Source organism: Ursus maritimus, unplaced genomic scaffold (genome assembly GCF_017311325.1).
Source record: "Ursus maritimus isolate PB19 unplaced genomic scaffold, ASM1731132v1 scaffold_17, whole genome shotgun sequence".
NCBI lineage: Eukaryota > Metazoa > Chordata > Mammalia > Carnivora > Ursidae > Ursus > Ursus maritimus.
This window is the reverse complement of record NW_024424119.1, coordinates 6,725,782-6,741,540: the sequence shown is the minus strand read 5'-3', so window position 1 is coordinate 6,741,540 and position 15,759 is coordinate 6,725,782. Positions and strand designations below refer to the sequence as shown.

At 39.7% G+C, this 15,759-nt stretch overlaps 1 protein-coding gene across 1 annotated transcript in view; it reads right to left on the bottom strand.

Annotated features, from left to right (window-relative positions):
- Nucleotides 1-2,470: 2,470 nt before the first annotated feature.
- The window catches only part of LURAP1L (leucine rich adaptor protein 1 like), a 47,397-nt gene continuing 34,108 nt past the window's right edge, over nt 2,471-15,759 (bottom strand). Inside the window, exon 2 of the mRNA XM_008689851.2 lies at nt 2,471-4,109. Within this exon, the coding sequence (XP_008688073.2) occupies nt 3,735-4,109 (375 nt within the window). The 3' untranslated portion in view covers nt 2,471-3,734. The remainder of the gene's footprint in view (nt 4,110-15,759) is intronic.

Sequence of the window (15,759 nt, the reverse complement as noted above, 5' to 3'; positions counted from 1 at the left end):
TAATAAAGAAAAAGTTGGGGCTTGTATGATTTGCATGATGGTTTGGCTATGGTGTGAGAGAAAGAAAGCAATTATCTTTCTTGGATGAGGCTGAGCATCTGATGAGTGTAGGCAGCATTTATTGAACTGGAGAAGATTCAAGACAAGGACAAAATTTCAGTTTTGTGTATGTTTAGATTGATGTTCACCAGACATTAAGTCAAAATACTGTGGAGGCAGATAGACATGGGGAGACTGGAGTTCAAGGTAGAAACTGGGGCAGGAGATATGCTTTTGGGAATCAGCATGTGGATGCCATGTAAAGCTGCAGAACTGGATGAAATCCCCAGGGGAGCCATTTTAGAAAAGAGGTGGTACCAGAATTGAGCAAAGGGGTATTCTTGTGTTTGGAGGTCAGGAATGTGAAGAGATACCAGCAACAGAGTGTACTAACGAGCAGGCAAGTGGAGAGTGATAGGATCCAAGACAGAGTGATGTCCTGGAAGCCAAATGAAGACAAATTTTCAAGAAAGGAGTAATCAAATGTGTCAGCTGCTACGGAGATGTCAGTAAAATGAGGACTTCAGAATAGCCATTTTTTGACATAATGGAGGTGATTGTGTTTTGATGAGTTGGGGATACAAATGTCCAGTTGAGGTTATTCATGGAGCTTCAAGTGCCTTTATATTCACACAACAGCAGAGAATCCTTATTGTATTTCTAAACATTGACAAATACTTAAAACTTCATGTTATGTGATTTGGGGCTGACTGGTAGTACAATTATTGGAGTTTTTTTTTTAGTTTAATTAAGATTTCTAAGTTGGTCAGGATGCCTGGCTGGCTCAGCCTGTAGAGCATGTGACTTTTGACCGTGGGGTCATGATTTCGACCCCCATGTTGGGTATAGAGATTACTTTAAAAAATTTTAAAAGGTTTCTGAGTTGGTCATCTAGCGTATCTTTATTTGCAATACCCTTAAAATATATTAGCTTTAAACTTTCTAAATTGCTTAACTTGAATTTATTTCCTTTCCATTATAAGACCGATAAGTCCATAAAATGGAGAGATTTATATAACTAGAACAATTTCCATTTTTCTGGGAGAGCAACAACAGAGTGCAGGCAGAATAGTTTGAAAGGCACTTTTGCTTTAACTTTTTATCCCATTTCCTCATGGTGCTGACAGAGATCAAATATCAAATGCTCCAGGTCAGAGATTAGTTATGGGGATTCTTTAGTTGAAAGTGCATTCATTCTTTTGAGACCAATAAATATGTTAGTAATTAGTGTTGTCTAGCTGCATATTCCCCTCCTCTTAGCAAAATCAACTATCAAAACATTGTTGGCTTATATATGACTCTATTATCTAAATAATAGACTGTATATTTGGTATATTTTGCAAAAAAAAAGATAAATAGGAATAACTGTAAAGCACATAAAATATTTAAAAAACTCATAGAGCCAAAAAAATTCTCAAGTATCCTGCCAATATTCATTACAGGTTCCTTAAAATACAATGCATAAATCAAAACTATTCCACAGCCTTCTCCCATATTATACTCTGTTGCTTTTTTATCTCCTTCTTACAGGTGGGACAGCTATATTTGGCAAGGGATTGACAAATAGCAGGGAAAGCTTATTAGGAAAGGGAGAATGTGAAAGAAATTTGCCACATGGAATTTACAACCTACAACTGGGATCTGAGGACAGAAATCATCATTCATGTACTTGGCTTGTTCTAGGCAAATGTAGGGTTTTGATGGGGTGAGAATTTGCCCTTGATACCTCTTATACTCTTGCTGTCTGCCCACTTTCCTTTTACTGACGATGTTCTCCTTGCAGTGCTGTAGACATACGGTTACATATTTCATTATCCTCTGCTTAAAATTCATCAGTCTTGGTTCTACAGATGTTTTCTCTGGTTGGTCATAATGCATACTCTTAGATTTTAATGTGGTAAGCAATCTGTGCTAAAAATTGCTTGGCTTAATTCTAGGTTAAAACTGAACAGAATAGCCAACCAACCAGCCTTTACTAACTTGAAAGTAAAAGTAAGCAGAAAGGGGGAAATATATTAGTGACAGTTGGCAAGTGGCCAATTCCCCAATTCATCTATAGGCACAAAACTGACTCTGGACATGTGAATTCAGGAAATGGCTTGGAAAGCTCAGTATTGGGAAATGTGGATTCTCACTCACTGGAACGAAAATACTGGTCATTTGGGGGGGCAGGTAATGGGCTTAAATTTCCTTTTTTACCTATAGTTTATTATTTAACTTCAATATGTACAAAAGGGAATATTGAGTGTTATTATGGATAAGACAGACCCAAATTTAAATCCCAGTTTTGACACTTACTGGGAGATTTGACGCACCTACATTCCATGTGCCTCTCTTTCCTCAAACACAGAAGGGAGACAATGCTCACATCATGAAATTGTTGTGATGAAGATTATAGCAAGCAGTTCATGAAAACAGACTAGTGTAAAATATAGACCCTGTAGATTTTAATTGGAAATTGAATAACATATGTTCTGGAAACAAACAATACATTTGACAAGAGTATAACAGGTATATATTAACATAGGAAATATTGGGGACACCATTTCTTGAGTGTGGACATTTTTCAGTTATAAATAGGAAGACTTTTTGATTCATATTGTAAAGTGTTTAGTGCAGAAACATATATCATTTACAAAGAACAGCTTGAAATCTCAATAGATTCACTCATTAGGAATCATCAAGGTAAAAGATGATTAATAACATCACATCAAAATGAAATGTTTATTTACTATGAGTTATATTGTCAGACATAATTTCAGAAAAGTAAGAGATTATTTATCTACCCCAGGATGAAAGGATATCATGTTAGACTTCATAAATGAATAGTGATTCTACTTTCCACTCCATCCATCCATCCATCCATCCATCCATCCATCCATCCATCATCCATCCATTCGCCCATCTGTATATATGCATTTATATGTTTATATGTCATATCAGAATTGTAAACATCTACAAATAAATATCAACCAAATCTCAAATTACAATTTAGGAGACCTTAACCTCTAATCACCTGTATATACTTAATCTTATTCTTTGAAATTTTGGAGAATCATATATATTACCACACAAGTAAGCCTATATAATTTGAGTTAGAATCACTAATGACAACAGTACAATCTAAAGTATGACCTCAAAGTTGAAGTGAGCAGATTGCATATAGTTGTGGCTCCCAAAAAATTGCCGTGTAGAAGTGTGTGACTAACAGTATTGTTGACTTTACACCCGGAAGTTTTTGCCTACTATACAAACCATAATAAACCTTAGTATCTTCTGTAAAGTGAAACTTTGAATCACTTAAGAATACAAACAACAAAATTAGCTATTATCAGACTTTGGTTTATTGTAAAATTTAGCAAAAAATTTTTTTGTAATCCCTGACCCCTTGCTCTGAAAACAAAAGCAAAAACATAATTATTGCTTATTCTTTTTCCCCCTACTTTATTTGTGCCACTGTAAAAGAAGGGAGAAAAATCATTGTAATAAATAAAAGTAGAGATGTAAGAGAGAAAGATAAATCAGTCCAGATGAGAAATATTAGGAGCAACAGAATTGCCATCAAGCAGTTTCAAAATAAGCTTCTTTTAAAAAGGTTGTCATATAAAAAAAAAAAAATCACACCAAAAATATAGCAGCGGAGAAGGACAAATACAAGTTAATTGCACAACAATCCCATGCAAAAAACTGGGTCATTAGCCAAAGCAGTAGTATTCAGAATCCAATTTGGGGTGCTTGTGCAGGGCTTGTGAATCCTCTATTATGGAGTTGTCACTGAATTGGTCCAAGTCTGATGGGGTCTGATGGCCTGGGACGTCATCTGCCAAGGTGTCCAGAAAGCTCCCCACGGAGATGCCATCCAGCCCATCGCTGCCATCATGTAAGCTGTTGTAGCTGCCACGTAAGGAGGTGCTCTGACTCTCCAATAAACTGCACAGGCTGCCACTGAGACTGCTGCCTCGGCTGGTAATGGTGGCTTTCTCTTCAATCATCCACTTGATGGACTCAATGCTCTCATTGATAACAAGCAACTGGCGCATGAGCCTGACGTCTGTGGCTCTGAGGTTAACCTGTGCGGAAGGCGGAGAGAGCAAAGACATGACAGTTATTCTACATTTTTGAAAGACTCAAAATTCATTTGGGTTCTGTCTTCTGCAGGCCCTAACTTTGAATGCAAAGAGTAAAATATAAATTCACTTGATCTCAGGATCTTTTGAAAACTGCTGGCCAATGGCAAAAGTCATAATCAAATGACTCATTTCCTGCCCAATGCATCAGGCTCCAAAGGAGACCGTAAAACTCCCACTGCATCCCTGACCCTAACTCAGAGGCCTGGAAATACCATATTGAATGTCGAGTTCTCTGCTAAGAAGTGCATTCTCTCTCTGGCCAGATTAATAGTTTATCCGTATTTATTGGGAATATGTACGTAGATGCTATGAGGTGGGGAAAAGAGAAATGTGTAGTAATTAAGGAATTATCATCATCACCACCATTGTAGCAGCTCCTAGTTTTGAGTGACGATGTACCAGACATCATTATGCAAATTCCAGCCTTCATTACACAGTGGCAACCTTGAACCATGGGTATTATTTTTATCCCCATTATACAGGTGAAGACAGTGAAATCTACAGAAAAGAGTCTGGAAGTGGTCTGCACTCTCTATGACTATATGGAAATACATCTAGTTCTAAATAATGCTGTTATTTTTAAGAACCAAATTGCTTTAAAATTCCTTGAATGCAAAAGGGTGCCATCACACTAGTCTGTTCCAGTTTTCAAGATGAAGCGTTCAGATGCCTTCTGTGGATCTGATTATTTGCCTCAGATATGTCAGGGGAAGCCCCAATTGAATTTGGTATATAAAACTCTGAGAAAGTTCCAGAATTCCCTTAGATGCCTTCTAAGTGTGTAGTCCTTCTGATAGTTCTAAATTACTTCAAAGAAATCTGTCCTCACAGCACAAAGCAGAATTTCTCTGTAGGTCCTACAGTTAAGTGGTTGTGGTGGTTCTGTGGAAGGTGGAGAGAGGTAGGCTGTAAGAACTCTCATGATGGCTCATGTTCTTGTTGTAAGTGAAGAGATGTGGCTCCTAAAAAGATTCTAGCACCTGGACTGGGAGTCAGGGATACATTTGGCCATCAGAGGTCACATTCATTATGGTTTGAAATGGATTTCCATTTTTTTTTTTTTAAGTTGGGGTCTTTAACCCAAAAGGCAGGGCCTTGCTAATTGTTTCTTTAAGATCCAAGGTTAATTCAGATTTGTGGGTTTCTAGAATTATTAAAGGCATTCAGTCATGAGTGACTCAAGCCTTAAGGGAGAAAGCAGTCTATTGTCTTCAAATGTATGCATTCATATTATAAAAATATTTCCTGGTTAGGAGTTAATCCATAACCAAAGGTGAACTTTGGGTTGAGTGAATGTGATGAACAAACATTAGGAGAAGATGGAATTTCTACCAATGACTTCAGAGATGTAAGATTACAGATTACGTATGTATACATATTAAAAAAGCATAAGGTACGATTTTAAAACTCTTAATTTTGCTAGGCTATCACATAAAGTGACTTGAGTCACTTCCTTATCTTCTCTGAGAAAAGCACCAAAAACAAAACTGTATACAAGGTAATTGTGAAAATCATTTGTCTCTGAGGTGCCCATGTACAGAAAAATGTTAACTTATTAAACTTGGAGACGTTTTTCTGTTACACAGTGTCTCCGTGACACTGTTGTATCAATGACCTCACATGCAGTGATGTTGCACTGAGAAAGGAGGCTTTCTGGCAGTCTTTAGGTTCAAATTCACCCCCACACCCCATGAGCCATCAACATACTGTTCAGGTTACAAGTAATACAACAAATATTTATAAATCAACAATTTGTCTAGGTCCACTGAGGAGCCTAGAAAATCAATATGAGCCAAAGTCTTCCAAAATTCTTCTGTGAGGCATCTGTAGCTGATAAAACATGCTGTGCCCATTGTCGGCATGGTGCAATAGAAATGGGATCATTTCCCATCAGCCCCAAATGAACCACAGCTGCATTTGTTCACAACCCCACCCTGTCGCATGAAAACGTTCTGGTCCATGCCCAGCTGTGGTGTGTTTGTTCACTAAGTCTCCTCACTTGAAATGCTTCCTCTCTTTCTCTTCAAATCCTCCCCATTCCTGAAGTCGTCTTCTTCCATCAAGCACTACTTGCTGATTCCAGCCTCCTCTTGCGATTTTTTCATATCTTAAGGCCTAACCTAAGCATCGGCTGGTTTTTTTTTTTTTTTTTTAGAAACTGGCATAATTTTAGATCTGTGAAAGTTCAGCTCTTAAGGCAGCAATAATGCACATTCCCAATAACGGTGTCACTCTGGGGTTAAAACATACTCAGGACAAGTTTTTTCCAGCAATTTTCATCTGAAAATTGGCTGCATCAAACACAAATTTTTTCAATCTTATTGAGCAATGCAAATCAGAGGAATAGACTATGAAGTAACAAAAGCTTCCTTTGACCATGAAATGATTTATTTAGAAAAAATCTTTTTCTTCTGAAGGCAAACATTCACAGGCCATTGAACCACTGCTGGGGGAAAAAAATGACGAAAGCGAGTCAGTTAGAACGCGTTGATCTGGCTGATAATGATTACAGACTTGACTTCTCTGTCCTCCTGGGGAGAGAGTAAACAGCGGCCCACTGTGGGAGCGCGGGGCCAGCCCGTTCACACGGCTGCCTGTCCATTACCTGGCGCTCCAGGCTGCCTCACACCACTCTCTCCTGGAACTAAGGTGTGGTTATGCTGCTGCCAACGAACCTTGAAAGTCTGAGCAATCCACCACAGAAGAAAATCACAATGTTGCTTCTGTCTCTGGGAGCTGCCCCACCTTTCCTCACTGTTATTCATGTCAGTGTTTATGAAGTAGGGCCATCTATTAAGGAGACAGTCGCCTACCCTGTTGGTAGGAAACTGGTTCTTTCACCTGAGGTCTTATAAGGTCCTGTGACTTTAAAGATATAGACAGTTGGGAGGCCCTTGTCGTGGTCTGAGTTTAAGTTTCCCTTCTTGGAGAACCCCTGCCTGATCGATCATGGTATCCAGTCTCCATGCCTAATTTAATACTACATTTGGTTTTTTGTTCCCTTCACAGTATAATCTAATCTAATCATCCTGCTTATTGTTCATCTGTGTATTTCTTGTGTTCTGCAGGGGATTTGGTCCATTCTGTTCAGCACTCTGTGCCCAAGACATGCAAGAGTGCTTGGCACATAGTAGATGCTCGATTTGTATTTCTTCAAGGGTTGAACAATTGTTTCAGATTGCACCATTGTCAAGAGCACCCCTCCCTTGGGTTTTGCTGTGGGTCAGCGATATGTGACTGGAGAGGAAGGAGAGAGGCGGCTCTGGAAAGAGCATTTCAGCAAGAAAGCATTGCCAGCATGCAACCCCATTCTGATTCATTCACAGGATTCAAACACAATATTCCTAGCTTGAATGTACAGATCATCGAGATAGTATCTCTGAAAGGAAATGGGCTTCAAGGTGTGAATCATACTCCAAACATTGTTCTGTTTGTTCCTAGGTGATAATTGGTCCTGGTCCTAGCACAGGCACAGGGTTCTGTAAACACTTGATGAAATGAGTTAAACAAAGGGAACAAACAAACAGGACATTTACAAAAAAGAAAAGGGAAGGAAGGAAAGAAAAGAAGGGAAGGAAGGAAGGAAGGAAGGAAGGAAGGAAGGAAGGAAGGAAGGAAGGAAAAAAGAAAGGAAGAAAGAGGAAGAAAGAAAGGAAGAAAGAGAGAAAGAAAAGGAAGGGAGGAAGGAAGAAAACGTTTGCATCGATTGATCCAAAGAGATGTGAATGCCCTTCCCTCTTTTCCCCCACCACTCCCATCCCCCACTCTGGTCCTTGCAGTATTGCAGTGTGGTTCACCTTCATATTTAACTGAGGTCTCTCATGCTTTAGGATTGTAACACAACAGGTGTCCAGACTGGGTGAATGATGAAATTTCCAATCATTTTTGGACAAGTAGTGAACTGGGTCTGTGGCAGAACTTGAAACGAGGGATCCTGAAAGAGCAGTATTCTTAATAATAAATTTTCCCAGATCTGTATTTTCTTCCTGGCTATCATTTTAATGCTGAAAGAAGACAAACATTATAAATTAGCATAATGGAATCCAAGAAGGAGAGAAGGTGGTCAAATTTTCAATTCATCAGGGAGTTGCTGAACAAGTCAACTTTTTTCGTGGTGCTCTCCGAAGAACATGGTACAGGGCTCTAGCCTGCCACTGTCACTGTCTACCTGTGTGACCTTTGGGCAAAGTGGCTTGGCACACGGGATCTCAGCCTCTTTATCCTTGAAAATAAATGATGAGGTTTTCTTCTCAGCTCCAGTGAGCCACAGGTCTCAGTGGAGGTGGTAAAACTGTGAACAAAGGCTCATTTCTACCAGTATTGAAGATTTAATTCAACTGAGGAACCACCTATCACTTGCCTGCTTTTCATATCGAGGACTTCCTTAAGATGTTATTTGATACAAAGAATCTACCCATCAGATTGGCTCAGGATTTCCCTCCATTTTGACATAGTCTCGATTCTTTTGATGACTAAATTGTCTCTGCTTCGAGAAAATCCTGTGGGCTATGCAGGAGACAGACCAATCAACTTTGCCACACAACAGCTCCAGCCAAAGCTTCAGCTAGTAAAAACTCATGGCCAAAGCCAGCAGCTGGAGTTCTTTGTGAATTTTAATCTCCTTATCAGAAATTGTGTGGTAATGATAATTTTTAATTTTGGCTCTTGCTCTTTGAGTTTAAATAAAAATTTTATTTGTGCTCTGCTCCAGGATAAACATACATATCATCTTTCATATGCCTATTTATTAACTGAAACGTGTACGTGAGCTCTGAAATGTATTTTCCAAATAGGGCAGTGTTCACTCTCTCTTGGCATACGGGAGCCATGTACTCCTGTCTCTCATAAACCTCTCCTTCACTATTTTTATCCTTTTGTTTAAGAGAACTGACTAGTCAGATAAAAGCAGCCCATCTCCTAGGCATTATGTACTTCTTACGTAAAATCCAGAATATCCATGACCTAAATCTCAAATGTCCAGCAAACTGTAATATGAATTAGAAGGGAAAAAGACTACTTTATAAATTCATAATCATGTACATGAAGAAAGGAAAACAGATTAGATTTGCCTTTTATTTTTTTACTTATTTTTTTAAAGATTTTATTTATTTATTTGACAGAGAGAGAGCATGAGCAAGGGGGAGCAGCAGGCAGAGGGAGAAGCAGGCTCCCTGCTGAGCAAGGAGCCCAGTGCGGGACTCAATCCCAGGATCCTAGGATCATGACCTAAGCGGAAGGCAGACGCTTAACCAACTGAGCCCCCCAGGTGTCCCTAGATTTGTCTTTTCATGTGAGGCTCTAATCGTCATGTCTAATTCAGAGGAACAAATTTTTCAGATTTATAATAGATGGAAGGCCTTTTTTTCTAGCCATATTTATTTCCAAACTTACAAAAAATTAACAGCATCTTTATATGCCTTATTAAAAGGCTGCTATAACAATGCTTGGAATATTGTTTTTCTAGCAGTTCATCCCAGTTTATTTGTGTATTCCCTTGGCATAACCTAATCGTGTCCAAATCGGCTCCCTCTCTAAATTCACCACATCCTCAGTCTGATGATCACAGATTTTCTGCCTACCCATCCTTAAAATTTCGAGCAGTTTTATTAAGAACTGTATTTATAAAGCACTTCTCTAACTATATTCTCAGAGGATCCATAAGACTATTATTGTCTCTTTGCAGTCTGAGAAGACATCGTTCAACACATCCCCCCCTGCTCTTGGTTTCAAGTGCTTCAGGAGAAAAGCCCACGTACCCTTCACAAGTGCTGTTCTGCCCGAGCTTGTCTCTGCTGCTTTCTCAGGCGGTTCAAAATTTACAACAAAATTTCTTTCTAATTGGGCAAAAGAGGATTCCATTTTTCTATTGGTCAGCTTTGTCTTCCTACATTTGTGTTGTTTATATGTGGAACTGAACAATAACTGAAATAGTTCTCTCTTTTCCCAAAACCTTATAGATAGAAGAGTAATTTCCCCCAGGACCAAGCAAGCTCCATACATAAAAACACTGTCATCAGCATAGCTAACCGATGTTTTGATAAATTAGAAAGCTGCATCTGGTTTATTGGAAAGCAGCACAGGCAGCTCCCCTGAATCTTGGCCATGAATTCCTGCCACCAGGCCTGCTCCTGAGTTCTGCACAGTTTCTGCTGCTGAATCCTCTGATCCCCGAAGTAAGACCAGGGAGCTTTTCAATCCCATCCCATCCGGTGCTAGTCCAGTCAGTACTCAGAGGCTGGTGATGTCCATTTCTTGTCCACACTCTAATATAGTGAAAATTGTTTCCCTGAGTACTCTCGATATGTATATGCAAAGGGTCATTGGCTAATGAAAGATACTATAAATGACCTCAGTAGAAATTCATTTGGGAAGACTGAACAAAAACATGGACTTCAGACATTTGTAGCAAAGCAGCTCATGTGAATAGAACAAAGACCCGACAAGAAGTGTTTCCACTAAGTTATAATGAATATTCCTTCTGCATGTACATTTTTTCCAATTTAGAGATTAAAGTGGGATTTTTACGTGGAAGATGAGGATATGATGATGGGCTCCTCTGTGGTATGCAGTGGCTGTGCTTACGCTGGGGAGGAAGGAGGATGCGGCGTGGCGTTTTGATGAATGTTTAACAACTGGTTCCCTGGGAAAACCACACACACACACACACACACACACACACACACACATAGTAGGAATCATGCTGATAGAACAGACATGCAGCATACACTTTACAAATAACACTAAAGTATGTTGGGGCGCCTGGGTGGCTCAGTCATTAAGTGTCTGCCTTCGGCTCAGGGCGTGATCCTGGCGTTCTGGGATCGAGCCCCACATCGGGCTCCTCCGCTGGGAGCCTGCTTCTTCCTCTCCCACTCTCCCTGCTTGTGTTCCCTCTCTCGCTGTCTCTCTCTCTGTCAAATAAATAAATAAAATCTTTTTAAAAAAAAAGTATGTTACTTTTTATTATAAATTTTATATAACATTGATTCTCAGAGAATGCTTTTTGTTCATCTTTGCTGAATTCTTTTTTTTTTATAGATTTATTTATTTGAGAGAGAGAGAGAGAGAGAGCACGTGTGCGCACAGGGGGAAGGGGCAGAGGGAGAGAGAGAATCTCCCTCAACTCGGGGACTTAATCCCACCACCCTGAGATCACGACCTGAGCCAAAATGGAGAGTCAGACTCTTAACCGACTGAGTCACCCAGGGGCCCCATGACACACTTTTAAATTTAATCTGCAATATTAACATTTTCTCCATCAATATCTTAAGACAGTCAACAAAATAAAAATCAAGCTCTGATGTACAGTGTCTTCTAATTTCTGTGCTGTAAATACTGCTGTAATTACCGTGGGTAATTTCAAGCGGCCAGTGTGATGCCATTAAACCTGAGGTTGAGAAGAAATGCTTAGGAGCACAGCGTGATGTAATGTTGTCACCCGAAAGATACGGTAAGTGTTTTAAATAACCTCAAAAAAAATATTAATAGTAAACTAGAGTAAAATAATTAAAAAGTGATGAGTTTTGAACATTTATAACCTTCGTTTTTTTACATAGCTTCTTCATTTGTAGGTTTCTATGCACAATTTAAGGTTTTCTTGAGATGTGATTGACATATAACATTGTGTTAGTTTTAGGTATCCAACATGATGGTCGATATGTACATATTGTAAAGTAACTACCGTAATAAGTTTAGTGCTCATTCATCACCTTGCTGGGTTACAGGGGTTTTTTTCTTGTGATGAGAACTTTTTTTTTTTTTTTTTAAGATTTTACTGTTAAACCCAACATGGGGCTCGAACTCACAACCCTGAGATCAAGAGTCACCTGCTCTACTGACTGGGCCAGCCAGGCACCCCGTGATGAGAACTTTTAAGATCTATTCTCTCGGCAAATACACACTACAGCATTGTTGTTAACTTTAGTCACCATGCTGTATGTGACATCCCCAGAACGTATTTATCTTGTAAATGGAAGTTTGTATCTTTTGGCCAGTTTCACCCGTTGCACCTATTCCCCACCCTCCACCTCTGGCAACCACAAAATTGCTCTCCATATCTGTGATTTCAGGTTTTTGTAGATTCCATATACCAGTGAGCTCATACATTATTTGTCTTTCTCTGTTTTACTTAGTATAATGCCCTCAAGGTTCATCCGTGTTGTCGCAAATGGCAGAATTTCCTTCTTTTTATGGCTGAATAATATTCCATTGTGTATATATACAATGCATCTTCTTTATCCATTCATCCAGCGATGGACACTTAGATTGTTTCCATGCCTTGGCTATTGTTAATAATGCTGCAGTGAACATAAGTAGTGCAGATATCTTTTAGACTTAGTGATTTTTTTTTCCTTCAGATATATACCCAGAAGTGAGAGTGCTGGATCGTATGGTAGTTTTATTTTTAATTTTTTAAGGAACCTTCATATTGTTTTCCAGAGTGGCTGCACCAGTTTGCATTCCCATCAGGAGTGCACAAGGGTTCCCTTTTCTCTACATCCTTGCCAACACTTATTTATTTTCTTTTTGATAATAGCCATCCTACCAGGTGTGAGGTGATATCTCATTATGGTTTTGATTTGCATTTCTCTGATGATTAGTGATATTGAGCATCTTTTCATGTACTTCTGGACCATCTGTATATTTTCTTTGGAAAAATGGCTATTCCTCTGCCCATTTTAAAAATCAGATTGTTTTTTGTTACTGAATTGAAGGTAAAGGAAGAGTAAGGGCTTTACTTAACCTACTGCATTTTATAATAAGTAAATAAGAGAGTCACAGTCCCTGTGCCCCGTTTCTTCCTCAGGCTCCCGACTCTCTTTCCAATCTGTCTACGACACAGTAATATTGCAGTAAACCTCACTTTTTCCCTCTTCCTGGGGAGGGGAGAACTGAGTTGTGAGGAAAACTGATCTTTGCACTCCTTGGGAAGTAGCAAGAGCGGGTAAGGAACTTTAAGTGAGGAAGCAGCCCCTGTGGCAGAAGAAAGCATGGGCCTTGCTCTTGAGCACAGTGCTTCTCAACCTTCACACGCATACAGATCACGTCTGAGTCTTGTTAAAATTCAGATTCTGTTCACTCGTTCCATGATCCTGCATTTTGAACAGGTCCCCCGCAGATGCCAGGGGAACCTGGCAGCCTCTCCGATACCTCCCAGGACCCCCCTCCTGGTGTCTACATCCCTGTGTAGTTTCTGGCCCTTGAGTGTGCACTGGTTTCTATTCACTTGTTCTAAGGAACGGAATAGAGCAAACACAATGGGCTATCTCTTCTGAGAAAAGGTTACAAAAAGGCTGTGGTTTCTATCTTGGGGGTACTCTCCCGCTCGCTCTGAGGAGAGCCACCTGCTAGGCTGTGAACTGTCCTATAGTAAGATCGATGTGATAAGGAACTGATATCACTGGACAAAAGCTAGCAAGGCCGAGGCCTGTCACCTGCTACTAGCTATACGAGTGGGGTTGGAAGCAGATCATCGCTGAATTGAGCCTTGAGATGATCGCATCCCCAGCAACATTTGGTTGCAGACTTGTGAGGAAAGCCTGAACCAGAGACACTCAGTTAATCTGTGCCCAGGCTTCTGACTCACAGAAGCTGTGACATAAAACATGTCTGTTGTTTACATTGCTAAGTTTCGGGGTATTTGTTATTCAGCACGAACAACTGATACACCAGTGCTGTTGGTATATGGACACTTTGAGTGCCAAGGGCCTACAGATCTTTCTACTTGTGGATGATTTTGGGTGATGCATGCCAGACCACGGTGTCCATGGAATGCTACTCTACTGACTCATTGTTTTATAGTTTGAAAAAAAGTAAAAAAGCAGAGTAGTTAAATATTTATTGATGGAGACAGAAAATGTTCAAGGAAGTTAAGGTCTTCAAGAGAGGGCCATCTGCATCTCCCACAGGACAATCTTTTTTCCCAAAAGAAAAGGTGGTTTATTACTTTGAAGGAGAAACATTTCATACTTCTGGTATCTGACACATGATGCTTTCAATGGAGGTCCCTTATAAATATATTCCCTATATCTTGAGGGTCATAAAAAGTAGGGTATACAAAGATAATCAACTAAACTTAGATAATAGCATTCAGATATAATTGTAAGAGTTTAGAATACAGTAAGAGATTAACAAAGCTGACATCTCTGAATTTTCAGTACTGAGGAATCTACCAAATTGTAATCTTACTTTTCATAATTCTCCATTTAAACTGAAGAATTTCCATAAATTTGGTCTCCCCAAGGGAAAGTAGGGAAGAGATTACGGTAGGGATTATAGTCACATTTATTCAGTGACTCCTATGAGCCAGATTTTTTTCCCCCCAAAAGTTAACCTTTTTTCTTTAGAAAGGGTCTTCTGGGGGCATCTGGGTGGCTCAGTCGGTTAAGCATCTGCCTTTGGCTCAGGTCATGATCTCAGGGTCCTGAGATTGAGTCCTGTGTTGGGATCCCTGCTCAGTGGGGAGCCTGCTTCTCCCTTTCCTCCCCCCCCCCACTCGTGCTCTTTTTCTCTCTCTCAAAGAAATAAAATCTTTAAAAAAAAAAAAAGGGTCTTCTGTAGAAAGGTCCTCTTGCATAGGAAACATAAGTGAGGCACTGGCATTTTGCTGCAATCATTCAGTTTTACCTAATGTTGGTAATTTGGTAATGTTTGAAATGTTTCACTTCATGATGCTGAAGATCATTTTGTTTTGTATATGCTGCCTAAACAATGACTATTTTCATTTGTGAAACTTTGGGTGGGGCTTTCCAGATGACACCAGTTAGAGCAGTGATCTCACATCCTGAAGAGTGGCCAGTGAGAAACACCTGTCACATTTCAACATTTGCTGATAATACATTGACTGTCTTATCTAGTGATTTATTTTGTCTCATTTGGTTCATTAGTTTTAAGAATTAGACACATCTGCCATTTATTGAATGCTTTCTATATGCCATGGCCTTACACCTTAATTTGTCTAATAAATTTAATGTCATTGTTATAACAAACACGTGATGAGGCTGGTTATTATTCTCATTATGGTTCCAGTCTGACCTGTAAAGTGCTTAGAAATGATCACTCCTATTTTCACAATGAGGAAAAAGCTGAACAAACTGAAAATCAACAACTCTTCTTAGATTCTTCAGACAACTGAGGTTATGGGGCAAACTGCTGTCCCCTGGGAGATATACAGGTAGATACAGCGACTCCTGGCTTACTAAGATTGTTAAGTCCAGAATCAGAAGGCTCCCAGTGGAGCTGATATCAGTAGAAACACTTTCATCCCTAACTGATGAACTGCTGGAGGTTCAGTGTAGACTAGATTGAGAGTTAAAAACTCCAAGAGGCCCAGTTTCAGGGGGTCCCCTACGTGTTCATGAGTATCACCTCCGGGAGCCCCATCAGGTTCTCACTGTTCCCTATGCTTCTGACAGGGAGAAGGGACAAGGTACCATTCTGAAATATGCCCAGAGCTTTCTGTTCCCCTTAACAAGGCCTGTCCTCAAGGCAAACTATTTTGCCAGAGCCTAATGTACTGGGGTTTAACCAGAGCCTAACCAACATGGGAGAAGGGAAACACCCAAATCAAGCTCATTAATTCTGGGACATA